This window comes from Branchiostoma belcheri, unplaced genomic scaffold (genome assembly GCF_001625305.1).
Source record: "Branchiostoma belcheri isolate BF01 breed outbred unplaced genomic scaffold, Haploidv18h27 scaffold44, whole genome shotgun sequence".
Classification (NCBI taxonomy): domain Eukaryota; kingdom Metazoa; phylum Chordata; class Leptocardii; order Amphioxiformes; family Branchiostomatidae; genus Branchiostoma; species Branchiostoma belcheri.
Genome location: NW_017804065.1, coordinates 1,203,444 through 1,227,417, shown reverse-complemented (window position 1 = coordinate 1,227,417; position 23,974 = coordinate 1,203,444). Strand labels below are relative to the sequence as shown.

General features: G+C 39.4%; 2 protein-coding genes across 14 annotated transcripts in view; both read right to left on the bottom strand.

Annotated features, from left to right (window-relative positions):
* Positions 1–5,832, bottom strand: part of LOC109478479 (actin-binding LIM protein 2-like) — a 65,800-nt gene extending 59,968 nt beyond the window's left edge. For all 13 annotated transcript variants that reach the window (XM_019780016.1, XM_019780017.1, XM_019780022.1 and 10 more), the window contains exon 1: positions 5,614–5,832. In XM_019780016.1, the coding sequence (XP_019635575.1) occupies positions 5,614–5,629 (16 nt within the window). In that variant the 5' untranslated portion in view covers positions 5,630–5,832. The remainder of the gene's footprint in view (positions 1–5,613) is intronic.
* A 3,285-nt stretch (positions 5,833–9,117) lies between these two features.
* LOC109478599 (serine/threonine-protein phosphatase 6 regulatory ankyrin repeat subunit C-like) lies at positions 9,118–23,530 on the bottom strand. The gene is made up of 26 exons (XM_019780269.1): positions 23,476–23,530; positions 23,074–23,166; positions 22,791–22,889; positions 22,372–22,470; positions 22,042–22,140; positions 21,417–21,515; positions 20,710–20,808; positions 20,173–20,268; positions 19,894–20,016; positions 19,484–19,624; positions 18,811–18,910; positions 18,086–18,195; positions 17,618–17,710; positions 16,837–16,935; positions 16,366–16,464; positions 15,999–16,097; positions 15,358–15,456; positions 14,909–15,010; positions 14,654–14,752; positions 14,123–14,218; positions 13,842–13,964; positions 13,435–13,575; positions 12,918–13,017; positions 12,484–12,585; positions 12,059–12,121; positions 9,118–11,612 (listed from the first exon to the last, which is right to left on the bottom strand). Exons 2-26 carry the CDS (start codon positions 23,074–23,076, stop codon positions 10,369–10,371), a joined length of 3,627 nt encoding a protein of 1,208 aa, XP_019635828.1. The 5' UTR covers positions 23,077–23,166; positions 23,476–23,530; the 3' UTR covers positions 9,118–10,368.
* Between the last annotated feature and the right edge of the window lie 444 nt (positions 23,531–23,974).

Here is a 23,974-nt window from a genome sequence, read left to right as displayed (position 1 = left end):
ATAGAACAGCGTCCAGATTAAATTTGGACTTTCCAGAGCACTTCCATGATGTAATTGTCATGCCTGCAGGTGGATAGCAGGAATCTTTATCTCAGAAATGTCATTAAAATGCAAGATTGGTGCAATATACAGAAGCAATCATTGGACTACTTCTATCAGGGCACAGACAGGTTAAGGCAACAGGAGATTTCTAACTTATTCAACCACACAGTTAGGCCAAGGTTGGCCAATACCAATCAAATAGATTCGCTACTGGCCTTGATAGTTCTCCCAGTAGGGAAATATTGATACAAGTACTTTACATCTGCAAACCTGCCCAAAAAATATTTTCTGAGCACGTAAGTGTATTAGTGTAACAATTGCCCCCAAAATGAATTTCCATCCCTAGCAGAGATTTTATCACCATGTGCCATGAGTGGTCAAGTACACGCACCACACACAAGGAGACTAACACAGTACTTCACTGATAAAACTATCCACCTGTCTGTAGGAGACAAACAGGAGCTGACAGCAGGGCCACAGTCACGCCCCTGTTGCTTAGCAGCCTAAGATGTAATGACAGATCTATTGAACAAGTATGTTCAAGAGTTACTGTTGGTTCTATTTTAGGTCATGGCCATCTGCAAGCTAAGCCATGTTGTAGCTTTTGGAGCTGTACCCTGTACTAGCTTGTGAATTTTTATTTCAAAGACACCAAGATTTCTACAAAGGATCATGTACCTTCAACGACAAATTACCAACAATACCACAAACTAATAAACGTAAAACTCCAGTTTCCTACTGTATCCAAATCAGTCATGTGATGACTCGTACTGTACAAGGGAATTTTCCAAGAGGCAAATAATGTTTTCGTTGGTGCAATAGACATCCAGGTAATAAGATACGCCAAAAAACAAGTTACTTAGTTCATGCTTATAAACCTGTATTTCTCCTGCAGTCTCTTAGTGTCACTGATGAAAGGTTACCGTAGTGGATGCTACTTGAAACGTCTGACCGTTTCCAAAATCATATCCAGTTGCTTGAGTAACTGTTTTTTTGGCATAAATAATGTTTTCCCCTGGATAAATAAACTCACTAACTATTGCAGATCATGTTGCTGCAGCAGTCCTGACATTACTGCAATACAAGGCAGTATTTGTGTTTGAGTAATTCCAAAGACTCCCAACACAGAAGAATGCATTAGCAGGTTATCATACATGTATCTGGCAACACTGGAGTCCATAAGGAGGGTTTAGAAAAAGGCATTAGAACAAGTAAATTTAGTTGATGACAAGTACATTTCTGTGTGACAAATTTAACTTTCATGAATATTCAGTGTTTTCTAAACGTTTCTTATAAGACAAGAATAACAATGTAATTGTAAAAAAAACATATATGCACTCTAAACCCAAAAAGGTATTCATAATTAGGTAACTAACCAATAAATTATGATGCAAATTTTATTCATAGCTAACACTGGTCTTAGTTTGCTACCATTTCTGCCTTTTTTCAAGTGTTTAAAAAGCAATCAAGTTCAGGTGACAAATGTATATTTACAATATTTTTTCTCACTAACACACATGACCTTTCTTTCTTGTTTGCATCGCCCCTTATCATGGGACTCTTAAACAATACAGGAAGCCACATACTTCAGTTTGGGCAGACTGCCAAGCCAAACAAGTCTGAGGTACAACTGAGTTGGACCCTACTAGTACTACAGTACCAACTGTAAATGTCATCACTAAAGAAGAAATAACAACTTCTGAATCATTAAAGAACACACTTCTATAGTTGGTCTCTATGCTGTGCTTGAAATATTCTGGATGACGTTGAAATGCAATTAAAATCACACTTATGAAGATAAGTTTTGTCATGTTTATTCATTTGCAAATTACTTTATCAAGAATTACTTATCATAGACCTACAAAATAGTTGGGTGCATCAGTGCACCCACAGATCTATTGGGTGCACAGCTCCAGTTTTGGGTGCACTAAGGTGCACATATTATGCACCCAGTATTTCGAGCCCTGCGAGCCCTGACTAACACATGCTTATTCTTGAAAACGACAAGTAATTTATATTTCATAGCGATTCAGAAGACAGACTCATTTGAACATCTGACTTGTCAAAAATTGAGAGTCATTGAATTAGAAAATTAGACTTCGTGCTATGAGGGATGGTGCCAAAAATAGTATGCCTGAACCGTGCTAGAGATGTGCCCCTGTATTCTATCAAGTTGTACACCTGACCATATACAATAACATGTACCAAGCTTGACGACAATTCATCCAAAGCTTCTTGAATTACAACTATGCTGCTAAACCACATCTAAACAAATATTCGTACAAACATTACAAATGATATAACGTTAACCTTCTAAGCAAAGATAACAAAGTTACTGTATGTAGAGCTATCGTTCCTTGGTGTACGAATTCTAATTTCTGCTTTTAGTCCTAGTATACTCACAATAGTACATGTAAGCAATGACCATATAATACTAAATGGGAAATGTTATTTCTGAACGTTGTACTGGTTAATTGATGTTACATAACGGCTGTTAAGTTTGACAGGTCACCATCAGTTAAACCTGTGTGATTCTGTTAATGGTCTTTAATTCACTAGACACCCATACCAGATCAGCAGCCTGAAATGCAGCATACCATGTTTCTTTGACAGCAAACCATGCAGTTAATAGGAGATTCACAGTAAACCTTGCGTGTGGTCCAAGTTCATCCACAGTGATCAGCTACTGACATGCGTGGAGAGCTTTGTGATTGCGGAGAGATATTTTGAGCTAGCATGTCAGACACAATTACAGCGTGATCAGTATTGTACTCTTGCTTTTGGTGGGCTCACTGCTTTTCTATCAAGCTAAATTCCCCAATTCTCTGCATTATTTCACTTGGCATTTCTACCTAACTATGGCTTGTGAAACAAAACTCTGAGACTGAGAGTCGAGATAATGGCACCTGCAGGGATCGATTAAAGGCTGGCTGTAGCCAGAGGTTGTTTCAACAACTACACTGAGCTACAGAACACAGTGTAAGTTGTAACATCTACATCATCATCATTATGCCTTGTGCAGAGCTGCAATCAAGGAAAGAACTGGAAGGCAGTGTGGCAAAATAGAAAGATCTGTGCACCCCTGAAAATATTTTGTCCAGGTAGTCACTATGCTAGTCACTATTTTGTCCAGGCAGTCCAACCTGCATTCTGTTGTAGATTGGACTAACAAAATCTTATATCATAATATATGACAGACCCCGCACCATGTTTGTACAGGTATCAGGTACAGTGTACAACTGGTAAGGGTTAGAACATTACATTTCATGCCAAAGCTTGGCAGGGATATGGACACTGTTGTGATGGCATCAATCTTTCAAAGCCTGTTTTACTGGGACTTGTCATGGCAGAGACTGCAAACCCATCCCTTACAACAACACAATGTAAGCCCTACCCTATGTGTACACAAAGGCTTAACTCTAGACTAGGCATGAAATCTGGTCAGGGATGACAAGCCACTGTGACTACTGTGTTAACCTGGGTAGTAAGGTGGAGGGGTGACAAGTGCTGATTCATACAGCAAACATGACAGAACAACTACAAGTATTGGAGTACGACAATGAATTCTTCCATCTTCAGAACTGCACTGGTATGACCTTACATTGTGTTAGACCCTCCATCTCAAAATAACACAGTGTACACAAACTATATACTGTAAATCATGATAATTTCACAGTAGTGTTATTCAGCTTTAGGAGGGAAATGGATGTTTTCAGTGCTTTAGATTCACTTTTGAAATACATGTAATTATCTAGTACAGCAGTCATACAAGGAAGACATTTTCAGTCGAGATCACAATGAATACTGTGCTGCAAAAGCTTCAAAATTTACAGTACTTAAGTATGTTACCTTCAGGGATTACACATGTCACATACTAGATCAAATCAGTTCTTTGCCCATAGTTTCCATATTACTAGAAATTTGAAGTTTTCTAGTATGACGTGCCTAGCAATAATAAAACTTGGATTAAAAAATCTCTACATATTGTCCTTCCCTGGATTTGCAAATGCAATATTACATCTGTTACCGTGTGTAAAATCAAGGTAATAACAGTACAGTTCCTGTGTGGGCTTAGTGCCATATTTGACCTTCTGGTCTAAAATGAGTCATTGTCAACCCAGGCATAAAACTCAGTGATGTGAAGCCATTAAGGTCTGCTACCCCAGGGACTTACCGCATGCTCTCATCTGATCGCCTTTTGCATATCAAACAAAGAAAATTATGTCATTACTGCAGAATGAGTGGAACAATGAAAAATTTAAAAAATCGCTCCAGGAAAATGTAACGTTATACCTCAAAACATTAGTTTGAAATATAATATAGGATCAGATTGTACCCTATTATAACTCCGATGTATGGAAAATATCTGAATAAATTGGGATGAATTTATTGTCACTATAGCGTTATATACAACTTTTGCAGGATACATACTAGTACACATGAACAAATGTGTACTAGGAAACTTAAACAATATTACAAAATTCAAACTGAATGGTGAAGCATACAAATTCATTCTACTTGTTACTGTATTCTGTCAAATGTGTCACGGCTAGTGATTTCCAAGAAATGCGTATGAATCTAGTTCCAATGTTCAAATGAACTGTTAACTGTGATATAATGTTACATTAGTTTCAGATCACATGTTACAAAACAAACATGATTTGAGACAAACAATAAAATTTACCGAAAACAAATAAATTACGCCCTTAAAGAACAATTACCCTTCCCTGGCTTAATGTAATTAAGACTGATGTAACAATCATATTAAGGGTGACTCCTTCACATTGCTCATTTGGTGCTTTAAAGTCTCGAGGCTCTGGTCCATTTACTACATGTGTACTAGTATTCTCCTGGCTAGCACTAACGTTACATGTTTATGGAGTTCCGTTTTCCAGTGATTTTGCCAGAAAAAATAAATAAATCATCTGTTATCCCAGACACCGTTACCTCTGCAAATCCATATTCTAAGCCCCCAAATCAGGAATATGAATTGGAGGAAGATAAATTAGGAATACGAAAAACTGAATGACCTACTTTGAATGTAGCAGATCAAATAAATCTGGATGTTTCCGGTTCCGATTTATAAGGTATTTTCCTTGGGCTAGGTGGTGACAGAGAACCACCACACAAGGGGCAAAATATCAGGGTAGGGCCGTACCACGCACAGGCCGCCCGAAACACCCATGCAGACATAACACACAGTAACACATAGTAACATGTGTCTGACAACGTCCATAAACTGTTCTTGCTGTCCATGTCGAGAGTAGTGTTATTCCGGAGGACTGTCGTGTTTTCGTGCACGCCATGTTGACGAAATGGTAACAAATCACTCGCCCCGAACCCTGAACTCGGCTATTTGCAGTTAAACTTCACCGTGTGCCCGAAATGTGCACAGAAAGCAGCCATAACGGAGACTACATGCTGTACAGATCCAGTTGACGAGCTGAAAGTCGTGTTGTTCATCCACTGGTCACGAATTAAAATCGATGAAGACGCAAATATTGCAGGAATGTGAGGGAGTGTTTTTGATACGGGGGCAGGGTGGAGTGTATGTGATGGAGCGGTACTCACAGATCAGGTCCTCCATTGGCGATGCTTCTCTTCAACTCTCCTAGCAAGCAAATAGTCGCAGGGTAAAACTTAGCGTTGCAGGAACATTCTATCCAAGCAAAGCAGGGAAGTAGGGGTTGGTAGGAGACCCGGGGAGGTTATTTTCCCATGCCGCAGGGAGCAGACGATCGTCCCGCGGTCCTTGCCTCCCGTCCAGGAAGTGGCTGACTGACATGACCCTTCCCTACGGGCCGTGTGCAAAAACGCGCCACATTTAAATTGTTAAAGGCGGGCGTGATGGGCGTGGCAGTTTCAGAGCAAATTATCCATGCAGCGTGACTTGTCGTCTGTGTGCTATATTTCCTAGCGTCTACGTTAAAAGTTTTGAAAGGCAGTTACCATGGAATTATAGCATTTTCTCATTAAGTATGCAAATTAGGTGTTCATATTTCCCTCGTTCTCGATCAATTACACACGTCACAAATCTAAGTAGTCCTATCATTGAACGCAGCAGATTCTTATAGTTTCCTCATGGATATGGCAAATTGGGTCCTGATTTATATGATTGTCATCTATTAATGTCTAGCATCACCTAGGTTAGTAACTTACGTCGGTGAGGGTATCTTATTACTTGGATACCTCAGGATTTAGTGAACGTGGTTGTATTTTTCTGACTCAGGATCAAGAGACATGTACATGTACCTCCGGCAAGTCGGCGATGCAGCTCATATTTTGGCATGATCACTTGTCTCTCTTCACCCAAAAAGGCACCGCACTTTTCTTCTCTTCATCCAGCAAGAACTGCACTTTTCTTCATAAAAAAAGCACCGCACTTTTCTCCTCTTCGTCCAATAAGAACCGCACTTTTCTTCATAAAAAAAGTACGACACTTTTTAAATTTCTTCTCTTCGTCTAACAAGAACCGCACTTCTTCTTTTCGTCCAAGAAAGCACCGCGCCTTTCTTCATAAAAAACACCGCAGTTCTCTTTATGTCCAGACATATCCGAACTTTATTCACTTCATCTGAAGTACCAACATCTTTTTCTTTTGGCAACGCAGATAGCAACACGGACAGTTCCCGTCTGATCCCTTTGCCTCTATCAGTGCTCCAGTACTTCTTGGTATTGTCCTGTTTTCCGGCAGTCTTTCTCACAGTGGGGTACATGAGGCACAGGACCAGGCGTCCTCCTTTAGGACTATAATCCCAGTGTCGTTGGTAGCGGCACAAACAGTTTCTGTGATGACCAGTGGCAGTGGTCATGATGACAGACCAGTGTGAAGATATTGACAAGCATGTTTTATCAGATAGGGCGGGGCCAGTCTCAAACGAACACCCGATCTCTACATTTTGGAGATCTATGCCACACCAACGAGCTCGCGATCGAGCTAGTAGCTACAGTTTGTAGCTTACAGCCAAATCCTATGTACAAACGTGTGGGAACTCTACCAAAGGCCCCATTTATCTACCAGCGGTCATAATCAGACATCTTCTGCAATGACCCATGATTATGATCACCAGTATGAAGATATTGACAACCAGCATGTATTAAGACAGGGCAGGGCCAGTCTCGGGCCATCATTAGTATTGAATCAAAAATACTCTAACCAGTGGTCATAATCACCATTATGACTATTGACAGTCAGAATGTTAAGACAAGACAGGTTCAGTCTATGGCCATCACTAAATCCTCGGGTTCTGGAAATGTATCTTATGGCACAGGGCCGAGTGAGTCGCAGGTAAATTCTGTGCACGCAAAAGTTGAAACACCATGAGTAAATCCACATTTTCACACGAAGAAGACTGTTGGTGAACAGTCATTTACAAACAATATTATAATGATTGGTCTTAAAGATCACTAAAAGACTACCAGTATTAACGATCTTGCAGATCAGTCAAAGATCATTAGAAGACGAGATCATTAGAAGACCATTAAAAGATCATTAAGATACCTAAACCTAGTGCTAATAGAGACCGTTGAGAGGTCTGCTGGATATTTCGACTGTTGTTAATTTCGCAATGAACAAATGAACCATGATGTTATTTAGTAGTTTGGGGGTTGTGGAGGCTTGAAAGTTTACTGATGTCGTCGTGGGCCAGGAGGTCACAAATTACACTTAGAAGTACTTGTCTGATGAGTAATCACAGAGTTTAATCATAACTATACAAAGTGACATTTCCAAACTTTTAACAGTGGCCTGCATATTTGCCAAAGTTATTTGGCGACTTACAATTTTAAGCTTAAATTAATTTTATATTAAGTAGCGTACGATTCTTTTGTAACATTAGGCAGGTTGAGATATAGTAATTTGTATGTATGTAGTAGTTTTTGGGTTATCGGGACTTGCGGGTCAAAGCTGTTGCTGCAGTACTGTGTGAGGAGGACACAACATGAAGATCTTACGCTACTTGAAAAACCAGCCTTTATCTAATTCTGACCCTATCAAGTTACACTTCTAAGAGAACGTAAAGCTATCTAAATTTTTAACTTGTGCACTTACCAAAATTATTGTTTGGTGACTTACAGTTATGGGAAAGGTAATTATGGGGAATTAAAAGTGTATGAGCCTCCCATAGCGTATTTGTAACATTTCTACACAAAAAAGTTCAGATGTTAGGTTTAACAGTCCACACTGTGTAGTAACCGTTATTGTCCTTACTAATTATTGCCCAATAACAGAGAACTATGTTTCGTCATTCAAAGAAAAGTAGATACAATTTTAGTTTGAAAATGTTGTAGTTAAGTTTGAAAGTATTGCAGAAACTATCGAAGATCTGAAATAGTCATCATCACTAGCTGTCGAATTTTTACAAATGTGAATTACACCAATAACACCGCCTGAATTTTCGTATTTGTCTTCTGACATATGTTGTTATAACTATTTCAGTAACAGTCGTTATTATCTATAATGTTCTGTACTTTGTAGTTTGTAGATCATTGTATTTCACTGTTGTTGTGCCTTGGAATCCAGGAAGGTATTTTTACACGAATAATGGATAACATCTGACTAAGGTCCACTTTAGATACCGATTTTCAAGAAAGCTGTACTGACGACAGCAGTCCTGGCGACAGCGGGGAACGCCGTGTCAAGAGAATTCCCGATAGCATCCCGCTGCCGTAAAATTTTCTGCCCAAAAGCCCGCTGTCTCGAAAATCTTGGCCTAAAGTAATGTACATTGTGTACTTCAACTTTACTTTAACAAACTGTTGTGTTTACGTACAAATTCTGTGCAATGAAGTTCCTTATACATTCATTAATTCATGTATACATGTACATAGTAATGATGTTCCACTACAGTAATGTATACTTACTGATACATGTATATGGTAAAACTGATGGTGACACAGGTGTTATCTATATCTATGTATCTCTCTCTGTCTCTCTCTATATATATATATCTATATCTCTCTCTCTCTATATATATATATATATATATATATATATATAAGAGAGAGAGAGAGAGAGAGAGGTATACTGAAGGCTGCTATAATGATGTCCACACTCGACCACGACTTGGGCAAGACTGATTTAGGGACACGTGGTCCCTGTCCTTTATTGATCTTAATTCACACCAGATGTGTTGCTGGTGGGAGGACACAATTGTCCTACCTCCTATTCCGTAGCTATCAGATATCAACAGAAAGGTATAAAAAAACAAAAATATTCTATAGCTTTTGAAGTTTCTATACTACCACACCCTTATTACTCAATACTGATGCGCACATACTAGCTTGTGGGAAATGTTTCTGATCATCATCAATGACATCGACATCTTTTGAAGTTTCCATAAGAAGAAATTCAGAAAATTCTGATAAAGTCAACATTATTCCAATTAGACAAATGTAGGTAAGAATTGGTAAATATTGTCTGTGATAAAAAATGTTAGTCAGGCAAGTAGCCATCCAACAAATGAAATACACACCATCACGTCAAATAAAAATATCACATACTAAAAGCTAGATTACACAAAATTATGAACATAACGTCATAACGTTATACATAACATATATTTTAACACTTTTGTGTGTTTGTTGTTGATAAGCAGGGCCAGTTGTTGTTTTAGAACCAGGATTCTTTGTGATGCTGCTGGAGGGACTGACTACAGGACTATGAAGTACACTGGACACAGGCGTGGCCGGTACAAACACACAGGAGGCTCGCTTCTGAGAACTTCTACCTGTGACTCCTTTCTCACCACTGTCCTCTCTCAGAGTACCCCCTTCCTTTATTCACAAAAAATAACAGTAATGACTACAGTGCAGGATGAGTGTTGGAAACACTTCTGAAGTACATATACAAACATTAAACAGTGACATCAAGGTGACAGGCGTTTGTTGTCTTATAAATCATCAAAGGAATGGTTTTACATATTTATTAATTGTCTGGGACGTACAAGACTTACTGCGATTTTACATTTGGTGTTCAGTGCAAAAGCTTCTTCTAAGGTAAGACTTAAGTGTGAAACCATTTAACATATTCCTTACAGAAAAGAACAAAATACTCCTTACAAAATGCAAATGGCAGTTTTGCCCTGCTTACATTGTCTTTAAATCATACATTTACATGGTACATTCTAAATCAGACATTTGCAGGTTCCCTGGAAATCTAGTGTATTTCACAAATTTTCGGTCACTCAGTGATTGCTGTCTCATAGAATTGGGAACTGACAGATTACACCTGAATTCTCTTGTGATGCAGAAATGGTCTAAGACTTTCTCAATCTAGATCCAGAACTGACCTAGGCTCTCTCAATCTAGATCAGAAGTGATCTAAATTCACTCAATCAATCCGCAGACACGAAGCAGATCGTTGTTGGATTCTTCCCAGTACTTGGACTCCAAGAGCTTCTTTTTGAACTCTGCAGCTTTCTCAAACTCCCCTTCGGAGTATTCCAGGGTATCTGTGATCTTGTCTGCCCATCTTCTTGCAGTTTCCTCCACCGCGGACTCCTCCACATTGGTTTTGACGATCCTGTGCCTCAGGTCTTCGAGGGACTTGTATTTCTTGCTCAAGTCCTTGATCATGTCTGCCAGCCCTGACTGGTCAGAGATGAGAACAGGGATGCCTGCTGCAATGGCCTCCAGCCCTACCAGCCCAAACGGCTCTGAGCGTGATGTCATCAGGACCAGATGAGCACGTTTGATGTCATTGGCGATGTCCTCCTGGGTGCCAAAGGGACGAAAGGTGGGTTTGATAATGCGCTTCTGCATCTTCTTCTCCAGAATTTTCCGGCTCTTTTCCCAATCATCTTCATCTTTTCGGACCCCACGCACAACCCAGCTCAGGTTCCTCAATATGTGCTCTGGTACATACCCCAAGGACCGAGCTGCCAAGTCATGGCCCTTTTGCACCACCACTTCACTCACCCTTCCAAAGGACAGTACCACCTTCTGTCCTCCTCCTGGCCTGGCATTTGTGTTTTCAAACACTTTGGATGCCCTGGGAAGAAAGAGGTAGTGCCTCGGCCCAGCCTCTTCAAGTGACTTGTAATTTGTTTCGAAGTAACTGTAGATCTTGGGCCCCACCGAGAACACGGCATCAGCAGACTTTGCATCTTCCAATATTCTGCTTTCCTTGTCTGGTGCTTGCATCGCTTTCTTAGTTGTCTTGAAGTACGCTGTGTCTTCTGGCATCTCGTGGTTGAAGAGGACCAACTTTGCTTCCTGGCAGCTTTGTTCTTTGATCCTTTTTGCAGCCTTGCTTGTAACATCTGCATGGCCGACGACATACTGTAGGGTCCTTGGTATGTTTGGGTAGTGAACCATGTGGTAATGGTTCAACCAATCCAAACATGGCTGTGGCATATCACTGTGGACTTCAGGCAGAAGCAATTCCACACCATCCCTTTTGGCAGACCTTTTGTCATCCTCAGTTACTTTCAGAGCTGTAGCATAAACTTGGGCGCCGTGCTTCCTCAGTAGCCGTGCCACTCCACGACTCATGGTGGAAACACCTCCATGAGCTGTACCATACTCATCATTTACCAGCAGCACAGAAATTGCCGCTGAAGTGGAAATGTCTGTGTGAACAAAAAGAGTTAACATCAGATTATAAACACTTCATTGATATTTGCTAATTTGCTAATTCATACCTGATAGATTTACATTTGAGGCTGTTTGTGGATCTTTGTGACCATGAGAAAATAATTTTACTATAAATACTTAGAATCAAGGAACCCACATATCATAGAATAAAAAAAACTGGGTAAATTCATCTACCACTGCCTAAAGAAACAGATCCTCGAACTTAACAAAAGTAGCTTGATGTATATTTTAGAATATAGTATAGGAATATAGGAATGAGTTCTTAATTATCATTATGTTGATGAACATTTTATGTACATGTATGTTACATGTACAATGTAACGTTACTTATAGCTTCAGGCATGTAGTTGTAGAGAAATAATCTTAATCATGTTACTTTTACTACTTTCCATGCAAAATGATAGAAAGAAAACATTATCACCTTGTTTTGACTGCAAAGTTTGTGTGGAGATGGTGACGTCAGTGCTGCTTCCTGATGCCCCATCTATGAAAAACAATTATTGTTTATTGTTATTTGTTTATTTAACAAGAGAACATTATTATATAAATATAATTATTACAAGATAGACTGTTCTTTAACTCAAAGCATTACCAAGTTGAACCTGAATCACTCAATCACGGGGTGACCTCTAGCATCATGACCTTAAGGGTCAAGTCAACATACCTGGTAACAAGTACTAGTTACTAAATATAATATTACAACTTTTTAAATCATCATTAGTCAACTCAACGATAACAACATAGTGGCACAGTATGTACCATTTGGAAAGTTTTTGATGGTCTGCGATTGAATAACCCACATCTTACAAGACAAAGTTACCTATTTGCCTGTCAAACCAATTTTACCTTGGATTGAGCCCTCCATTAACGTCTCTATCCCCTGAAATGAGCAGCCAGGTTTTTCTGCATCCTCCACACGTGCCTGAGTCCTAGGTTTCTTGGCACCATCTGCACTCAAGATCATAACATCTTAAATTATACTAAATAAAGAGCATTGAAAGAGTGTGATTGATGGTTGATTTTCGTAATGTCTGAAAGATTACTATTATGTATTTACTGGTATTGAAGAGACAAAGGCTGGACGCTTTTCATTGAGGTCATGTGGGAAGAAGTCAAGGTAAGATATATCCTTACACATACATTAAAGCTGAAAACTAAATAGATCAAAGTTCTGTTGAACTCCAATATGAAACGTTTATTGATAATAACTGGTCATGATGTACATGTAGTTAGTCACCATTCTACCTAATCCCCTTTTCCAAGGGTTCTCTGTCCCTTACCTTTGCTTTCCTTAGCTACCGTGTCACTCAGACTACCAGCCGGTTCATCAGCTGGTCTCTTCCCACTGCTAGCCCGTTTCTTTCTATTGCTGATGAAATTCTAGAGGTTTAGATAAGAAATAATACAGATTCATGCTGTTTTATCTATTTTTGTATATTCCCACATACACAATTAGTGCCAGGTGTATTCTCTCACTGTCATCAGTGGGCTGGTTGGGCATCGATCCTACCCAAGAACTTATGGCCATACTGGGGATTCTTTATCGCTATGACAATAACTCCAATATGAGCTCATATTCTATGTCTCAAATTGATGGAAACCAGTCATTCTGGGATCCCAAAGTATGACGACAATTGTTTGTACACAATTTTTAAATCAACACTGCCAATTCTAGAGGTTGGCCATTAAACTCCTTTTGTTTGCCAGATTAGTGCAATCATCATAATTATTATTAATACTACTTGATATATGCATTTGAGAGCCACACCTTGCACATGTCACAAACAGCTAATTTACCCTAACTTGCTCCACAGATTTTCCACTCTCCTCTGCTGCTGCTATAATCAGTGGACAATCCTTCTTCACCACGGTCATCCCCTTTTCTTCATAGTACCGGATCAGGACAGCTTGAGCCTCCTTATTACGGTTAGAAATTCTCTACAAAGTAATAAAGACAAGTGTGAATGGAAGCAAACTCTAAAATTAGATTCTAAACTGTATTTATTTCATACCTTCAATACACCTGAGAACACAAAGTCATAAACAGATGGCCATCTAAGGACAATCTATTTTAAAGATTCTAAGAAACATAATAATTATTCAATGAAATAACTATCAACTTTGACCATCTCTTCATCATAGCCAGGTAATTTGTCAGAAATGTCCTCGAACAATTCCACTTGATGAAAGTTGCAACAACTCACAGAACTCTCCTCTTGCAGAAGCTTTAGTATTGCCTTTCTGCCAAGGATGACTTCTTCCTTTTTTCCCGTATCAATGCTGCTGGTGTCCTTATCTTTAGCAATGTCCTTAGTCGATAAACCTTCCTGTTAAGATGTCCAGATTTTCCACAAAAAAATAACATTCATCACTTGAAAATACAGTCATAATTGTGACAAAATTACACCCAGAAAGTCATGTTTAATGTATTGTAACAAAGCTGAAATAAATGTAAGGGCCAAGATTTGTGTGACCAGCAGTGCACCTTGTTCCTCACAGCGATATCAGCCCCGTGCTGCAGCAGGACTTCCACACATTTAGGGTGGCCGTGAAGAGCAGCTTCATGGAGAGGAACGCTTTCCTGTTGGAAATATGAACCGTACACACAACAGGTGGTTGATTTTCCTCTCTGTGTTACAAACGCAACATTTTTGGACAGGAAAGAGAAAGATCAAAGCAGAAAACACTCATCAAAACCATTTCTGTACCAGTCTAAATGGATTTAAGACAATGTTCCCAAGCAGCCTTCATACCTCCTGCTTTTCCTATTGGGTCAGTTAAGTCCTCAATGTAAGTGAGTCGAATTTGTCTCAGACAAGATGTTTGTGACTCAATAGACAGATAATATGCTGTTTCAGGACTATTCAAAGTTTAATTTAACTTTAAATGCAACCCTGAAGTGGCATTGTTACACACTGACCATTGAGTAAAAACCTGCATGTGTGCATACTAGAATGAAACAAAATATTGTGCTCTTCTTCGAATACTTCAGGTATGTGTGAAGCGCTATTCTTACCTGCTTGTCCTTTACATTAGCATCTGCACCAGCTGTCAGTAAAGCCAATGCAGTTTTATAGTCCCCATTCCGGGATGCCAGGTGCAGGGGAGTTATTTGCTGTAAACCACAAGATGGTCTTGAGTATGACGGCAGAATTATGAATACACAGATATTGGTGGTTCCAATATTAGAAGCTTGTCAATGACTGTTGTCCAAAGTATGAAACCTCAAATGATGGTACAGCACGAGTTACTAATTGTAACAGTTATCAACCTCACTGTCCTGTGCATTCACGTCTGCATTTTGTGCAGCTGCCAGTAAAGTCACAGTTTCATGGTGCCCATTCGTGGCTGCCAAATGCATGGAAGTCCTTTGCTGTATAACAATTGCATCATCAGAATAATCTTAAATGTTCAGGAAAGAATGACTTATAAGTCACTGTCTATTCAATCAACTTAACAAACTTAAGGGGACATTTAATGTCAACTCTGTCAGGTACATTGTACTGACAGGTTATATATAATTATCATGATAATCGTGCTATCAAGGCTACTCAAGAATGTCTTATGCCATTCGGATATCTTAAGTGTTGATAGCTCGGCGATTCCCAACTTATGCATTTAGTAGATCTCTTTAGATTGATTGTAACAATTTCTTTCTTTAATGTGGCAGTCCTAGGATACCAGTGGAATCATGGAGTTAAGGTTACCTATTGTACCTACCTTGTTGTTCTTTGTGTTTACATTTGAGCCTGCTTTGAGTAGAACTGCTACAGTTTCCTGGTAGCCGTTATTAGCTGCCAGGTGCAAGGGAATCTTTTCCTGTAATAAGCACATTAGGTGATCTTTGGTATGGTTGTTAAGATAAAGCCTTGGAGGCCGTACAGGTTACAGTGGGTAATGTTCACACCATTGTGTATGAACTCTGTCTTCATGGTATTAGAAGACAAAATCCATCCTTCTACTTCCAACACCTTTCACCTCCTCAACTGAAGTGAGGTACCCATGTTACAACTGAATGGAGTGAGGAAAGCTGTGTAAAGTGCCTTTCCCATAGATCCTAACAATGTCCAGCCAGGACTGTGTAGGGTTTGAACCCGTGAACTCTTGATCCTGTGTCTGCTAGCCTAAACACTCCTGACCAACATTTGACTATAGTCTTGCATTGTTTACAGGATTATAACTTAATTACTCCATGTTGGATCATTTTTGATGGAAGGACGTTCTATCAAGAGCCTGATAGAACCTCATCAATAAATACATGCAGCTTTAATTCAACTCTACGAGGGATGTATAAAATATCAATAGTAATACAGTATTGTGTGAATTTTGTCCTGTTCCTGATGACAAGCCAATCAACCAACCTCATTGTCCCGTGCATTTACATCTGCTCCAGCCTTGTGTAAAGTTGTTACAGTTTCATGGTGGCCATTCATGGCTGCAAGGTGCACTGGAGTCCTTTGCTACAAGGCAAATTACAAATTCTTAATACATAATGGCGCAGTATCAACAATTATACAACTACATAAACCACTTACTATAAGCTGGCCATTTGTTCTAAGACTTATTTACAGCTGTCTTAGGAAGCAAGAAGTTTGAAACCTGTATAATCATACTCTCTAGTATACATTAGCCATAATATATATACAATAAATGCAAGGTCTTTTATTCAATTATTATACACCACAGCAGCTAATGCAATAGTCTACATGTACATGTAAGAGTATGTACCTGATCAGCAGGCGCATTCACAGTTGCACCAGCTCTCAACAAAGCTGTTGCAAGGTTATGGTGACCATTTACAGCTGCCAAGTGTAGAGCAGTTCTTTCCTGTGACAGACAGGAGAATGCAATCATGTATTATCAATTTGGCAACATGATGGAATGAAGGAAACTGTAAATTGTGACACTTTCACACTGGTTTTATTTTGAGGGTGTCGGTAGGAGTTTTTAACACTGCAAATGTCTTCATTGCTTGACAGAATTGTTTGACGGTGAATTTACAACACAATGAAAATTTTCCTTTCCCAGAGTCCTACCCCAAACAAAACCAATTGACTAATATGAAATGTTTAACGATTTAGAGTAGTATCAGTAAGGTTGGCAGCATAGCTGTGGTAGTGGTGGCACCTCAGTCCTCCTCAACTACCACATCAGAGTCCTACATGTGTACGAGGTTGTGCAAAAAATCTATCAACTTACCACAACATCTCGTGCGTTTACAGCTGCACCAGCTTTCAGTAAAGCTGTGGCAATGTCATAATGGTCATTCTCAGCTGAAAGGTGCAGTGGAGTTCTTTTCTGTAAAACAAAATGTTGGTCTTTAGTATTGTAAGAGCAGAGTGGAATGATGTAATCTCCATATTTCTGATAATGTAACCAGTTAATGGATCAAACTAAATTGGATATCGTATGAATCTAAAAATCATTATAATAATTTGCTCTATGAATGAAACTCTGAACCGAAAGATGAGGACAGGAAAATCTGTCGGATTGCTCCTCATTGTGATCTTTCTTTGCATGTTCTTGACCTCATGGGCTAAAGTTGTTGTAGTTAGTCAAAGACAGCTAAGCATAAAAATCAAACCTACATGATTGGCATACAATGTATATGTTATTAATGAATCACTACAGTACTGTTTACAAAACAAATAAAGTTACATTACAAACCAGCTAGCCAGAATCCATGATTGCGCAACACGATTACCCCACCAGCATCAGCCTATCACTTTCTGTTATATGGAACTCTTCGCTTTTGTCTAAAAATCAACTTTCTCAAAAATCTTAGCTATAGGCTACAGTTAAAAACCCGGTCAAATTTGCCACACCGCAATCATTGTGCATTTGTAAATCGGGGGTATATTTGTGCTGTACAAACTTCACCTGTCTTGTTATCTTAGATCCTTGCCAGTAGCTGGTTCTGTCACAGCCAGCTTGAAAATTACAATGTGACCATGCCATAACAGAACACAAGATCACTAACCATATAGCCACTGGTAGCCTGGGAGTTGACTCCCTCATCTAACAGCTGCTTTACTTTTGCTGTGTCTCCAGTCTTTGCAGCCTCACACAGCTCCTGTAGTGACATATTAGATAGGCTTGATCTGCTCTTAATGTACATGTAATTATATTTCAAACACTTGCTCATGTAAATTATATTATCTACTATTTTGATTTTTTTCTTACTTCTACTTTCGCTTGTCTGAATACTGATCTATTTTCTATTGTTGACAGTTATTTTTGGACTGTATGTTGGAATGGAACAAACAATAAAGCCAACTGTTGTGATATGAAGTTGAATTCTTCTTCATAAACTACAACAGGCTTTTCAGACAAAATATTGACAAGGGTTGTATGACTGATTAGGCAGAAGTACATGGATATCTGGGTATCTCTCTTTTTTTCCCAATAGCTCAGATTTCTCGTTTTGTAACATGAATCATAGGAATACCTTTTCCTTCCTTTCGTGCTCTTCTTTATCAATAGCTGATCCTGCAGTCTGAACCTGCCAAGTGGAACTTCCTGCACCCTGATCAGATGGATCTGCTGTGGACATCTTTTCTGTTGCAGAAATATTCGTCATGTCATTGAACATCATTCTCACACATGTAAACACATCTGTCCTTGGTACTGAACACCATCCTCACACGTGTAAACACACCTGTTCTTGATACTGAACACCATCCTCACACGTGTAAACACACCTGTCCTTGTTGATCACCATTCCCACACATCTAAACACAGCTGTCCTTGGTACTGAACACCATCCTCACACATGTAAACACACCTGTCCTTGGTGCTGAACACCATCCTAACATGTAAACAAACCTGAACATACCAACCACACACAGGTAAGCACACAAGACAAAGGCTGGCCACTTTTCATTGAGGTCATGTGGGAAGAGGTCATATATATAAACAGGTTAGTGTACATGATTAAAGTCCTACCAGGTGCATCATTTTTTAAAACATATACTATGTCATGCAGTCTCTCTCTATATATATACACATTGTATTATCCTTACACATACATTAAAGCTGAAAACTAAATGGATCAAAGTTCTGTTGAACTCCTGCATGAAATGTTTAACTGGTCATGATCTACATGTAGATAGTCACCATTCTACCTAATCCCCTTTTCCAAGGGTTCTCTGTAAAGTACATGATCTCCCTTACCTCTGCTTTCCTTAGCCACTCTGTCACTCTGACTACCAGCCGGTTCATCAGCTGGTCTCTTCCCACTGCTAGCCTTTCTCTTGTAATAGTTGATGAAATTCTAGAGGTTTAGAGAATAATAATACAGATGCATGCTGTTTGATCTATAAGTCTTCTAAGACTTGTATATTCCCACATGCTTTATTGCTATGACAACATGTGCAACAAGAGCTCTTTTTTTCTGTCTCAATGGAAACCAATCATCCCGGGATCCCAAGCTATGACAACAGTTTGCCAGTAATTGGTCCACGTTAGCACGTATGCATAAATCAACACTCAATTCTCCTGACTTAGAGGTGTTGCCCATCAAACTTCTTAGTTGTTTGCAGGATTAGTTAAATTTTCATAATGCTACTTGATACATGTATTTGAGAGCCACACATTGAGCATGTTGAAGAACCCTGTGGCTACATGTATCTGTCTGTCTGTCTGTCTCTGTCTGTCTGTCCATTTATCAATCCATATATCTATCAAATTGAATCAAATAACCCTCCTCTGATAGGGCATTCTGCAAAACTGTAACCAGTTTTGTTCGATGAACCAGTCATTTAATATACACATTCACACAGTGTCACATGCATGCACTCACATACACGCACACACACACACATACACACACAAACAGCTAATTTACCCTAACTTGCTCCACAGATTTTCCACTCTCCTCTGCTGCTGCTTTAATCACTGGACAATCCTTCTTCACCACGGTCATCCCCTTTTCTTCGTAGTACCGGATCAGGACAGCTTGAGCTTCCTTGTTACGTTTATAAATTCTCTACAAAGTAATGAAGACAGTTTGAATGGCAGCAAACTCTTGAATTAGCTTTTACACTGTATTTAATTCATTCATACATTCAATACACCTGTGAGGAAGAACACAAAGTCATAAACAGATGGCCATCTAAGGACAATCTATTTTAAAGATTCTAACATGTACTATTCAATGAAATAACTATCAACTTTGACCATCTCTTTATCATAGCCAGGTAATTTGTCAGAAATGTCCTCGAACAATTCCACTTGATGAAAGTTGCAACAACTCACAGAACTCTCCTCTTGCAGAAGCTTTAGTATTGCATTTCTGCCAAGGATGACTTCTTCCTTTCTTCCCGTATCAATGCTGCTGGTGTCCTTATCTTTAGCAATGTCCTTAGTCGATAAACCTTCCTGTAAGGATATCCAGATTTTCCACAAAAAAATAACATTCATCACTTGAAAATACACATAATTGTGACAAAATTACACCCAGAAAGTTATGTTTAATGTATTGTAACAAAGCTGAAATAAATGTAAGGGCCAAGATTTGTGTGACCAGCAGTGCACCTTGTTCCTCACAGCGATATCAGCCCCGTGCTGCAGCAGGACTTCCACACACTTAGGGTGGCCGTGAAGAGCAGCTTCATGGAGAGGAACACTTTTCTGTTGGAAATATGAACCGTACACACAACAGGTGGTTGATTTTCCTCTCTGTGTCACAAACACAACATTTTTGGACATGAAAGAGAAAGTCAGCAAAAAATACTAAGATCAAAACCATTTCTGTACCAGTCTATTGAATGGATTTAAGAATGTTCCCAAGCAGCCTTCATAGCTCCTGATTTTCCTATTGGGTCAGTCAAGTTCTCAATGTAAGTGAGTCAAGTTTGTCTCAGACAAGATATCTCTGACTCAATAGACAGATAAGATGCTGTTTCAGGACTATTCCTGTAAATTTAACTTAAAATGCAACCTTGAAGTGGCGTTAAGGGCTTGTTACACACTGACCATTGAGTAAAAACCTGCATGTGTGCATACTAGAATGAAACAAAATATTGTGCTCTTCTTCGAATACTTCAGGTATGTGTGAAGCACTATACTTACCTGCTTGTCCATTACATTAGCATCTGCACCAGCTGTCAGTAAAGCCAATGCAGTTTCATAGTCCCCATCCCGGGATGCCAGGTGCAGGGGAGTTATTTGCTGTAAACCACAAGATGGTCTTGAGTATGACGGCAGAATTATGAACTATACACAGATATTGGTGGTTCCAATATTAGAAGCTTGACTGTTGTCCAAACTATGAAACCTCAAATGATGGTACAGCACGAGTTGATTTAAGTAACTATTCAAGTTATCTACCTACCTCACTGTCCTGTGCATTCACATCTGCATTTGGTGCAGCTGCCAGTAAAGTCACAGTTTCATGGTGCCCATTCGTGGCTGCCAAATGCATGGAAGTCCTTTGCTGTATAACAATTGCATCATCAGAATAATCTTAAATGTTCAGGAAAGAATGACTATAATAGTAACTGTCTAATCAACTTAACTTAACAAACTTAAGGGGACATTTAATGTCAACTCTGTCAGGTACATTCTGACAGGTTATATAAAATTAATGATAACCGTGTTATTCAAGGCTCTACCCAAGATTGTCTTGGGCTCTTGGATATCTGAAGTGTTGATAGCTTGGTGATTACCGAATGATGCATTTAGTAAGATCTCTTTAAATTTACTGTAACAGCTTTTTCTTTAATGTGGCAGTCCTAGGATACCAGTGGAATCATGGAGTTAAGGTTTATTGTACCTACCTCTCTGTTCTTTGTGTTGACATTTGAGCCTGCTTTGAGTAGAACTGCTACAGTTTCCTGGTAGCCATTATTAGCTGCCAGGTGCAAGGGAATCTTTTCCTGTAAAGGACATCAGGTGATCTTTGGTATGATTGGTAAGATAAAGCCTTGTTTGAGGCTGTACAGGTTACAGTGGGTAATGTTCATCCATTGTGTCTTCTTCATTGTATTAGAAGACAGAGCCCATTCCTCTACTTCCAACACCTTTCACCTCCTCAACTGAAGTGAGGTACCCATTTTACAACTAAATGGAGTGAGAAAAGCTGAGTGTGTAAAATGCCTAATTCCCATAAGATACAACGTCCAGCCAGGACTGTAAGGGATTGCACCAGTGAACTCTTGATCCTGTGTCTGCTAGCCTAAACACTCTGCCATTTAACACTAGTCTTGCATTGTTAACAGGATTAGAACTTAATTACTACAACTACATCGGATCTTTTTTATGGAAGGACATTTTATCACGAGCCTTATATCGAACATGTAGCTTTAATTCAACTGTATGAGGGACATATGAAATATCAACTGTATAATGATACAGAAATTTATGAACTTTGTCCTGTTCCTGGTGACAAGCCAATCAACCAACCTCATTGTCCCGTGCATTTACATCTGCTCCAGCCTTGTGTAAAGCTGTTACAGTTTCATGGTGGCCATTCATGGCTGCCAGGTGCACTGGAGTCCATTGCTACAAGGCAAATTACAGTATCAATATCTTTATCTCTGCAACTAAATAAACCACAGACGATAAGTTGTCCATTTGTTCTTACAATTTGCAGCTAAGGAAGCGAACCTGTACATACTCTCTAGTACACATTTAGCCATCAAAGCTCGTAAGACTATTAACAAGTACAATAAAGGTCTTTCATTCTTATGATATACCAAAGCAGCGAATCCAATAGTCTACATGACTGTGTACCTGATCATCACGTGCATTCACAGTTGCACCAGCTCCCAACAAAGCTGTTGCAAGGTTATGGTGACCATTTACAGCTGCCAAATGCAGAGAAGTTCTTTCCTGTGACAGACAGGAGAATACAAATTAAAGTATTATCAAATTAAGTGTGGCAGCATGATGGAATGAAGAAAACTGTAAATCGTAACTTTGACATTGGTTTTATTTTTCGGGTGTCGGTAGGAGTTTTGGACACTGCAAATGTCTTCATTGCTTGACAAAATTGTTTTCACGGTGAAGTTACAACACCTCCTACAGCAAACCATCATGAAAGTTCAACAATTTACAGTATTACCAGTAAGGTTGGCAGCATGTTTGCTACCGCAGTCCTCAACTACAACATTAGTGTCCTAAGTGGTTGTGCAAAAAATCAATCAACCTACCACAACATCTCGTGCGTTTACAGCTGCACCAGCTTTCAGTAAAGCTGTGGCAATGTCATAATGGTCATTCTCAGCTGAAAGGTGCAGTGGAGTTCTTTTCTGTAAAACACAATTTTGTCCTTTAGTATTGTAAGAGCAGAGTGGACCTTACTGAAAAGGCTGTCTTAGATCCTTGCCCGTAGCTGGTTCTGTCACAGCCTGCACGAAAATTGTATGACTTAAAAATCATACAATGGCCTACAACAAATGAGATCGTGCCATAACAGAACACAAGACCACTAACCATATAGCCACTGGTAACCTGGGACTTGACTCCCTCATCTAACAGCTGCTTTACTTTTGCTGTGTCTCCAGTCTTTGCAGCCTCACACAGCTCCTGTAGTGACATATTAGATAGGCTTGGTCTGATCTTAATGTACATGTAATTATATTTTAAAAACTTGCTCATGTAAATGTTTATCTACTGTTCCAATTTTTTTTGTAGTGACATATTAGATAGGCTTGGTCTGATCTTAATTGATCTGAGTTGAATTCTACTTTATAGACTATTAATACAACAGGCTTTTGTGACAAAATACTGACATGAGTTGCATGACTGATTAGGCAGAATACATGGATATCTGGGCATCTCTCCTTTTCCTGATAGCTCAGATTTCTCCTTTTGTAACATGAATCATAGGAATACCTTTTCCTTCCTTTTCGCGATCTTCTTTATCCATAGCTGATCCTGCAGTCTGCACCTGCCCAGTGGCACTTCCTGCACCCTGATGAGATGGATCTGCTGTGGACATCTTTGCTGTTGCAGAAATATTTAGTATGAACATTGATATGTAAACACACCTGTCCTTGGTGCTGAACACTATCCACACACACGTAAACACACCTGTCCTTATTGCTGAACACTATCCACATACATGTAAGCACACTTGTCCGTGTTGCTGAACACCAATCCTCACACATGTAAACACATCTGTCCTTGGTACTGAACACCATCCTTACACGTGTAAACACACCTGTTCTTGATACTGAACACCATCCTCACACGTGTAAACACACCTGTCCTTGTTGATCACCATTCCCACACATCTAAACACAGCTGTCCTTGGTACTGAACACCATCCTCACACATGTAAACACACCTGTCCTTGGTGCTGAACACCATCCTCACACATGTAAACACACCT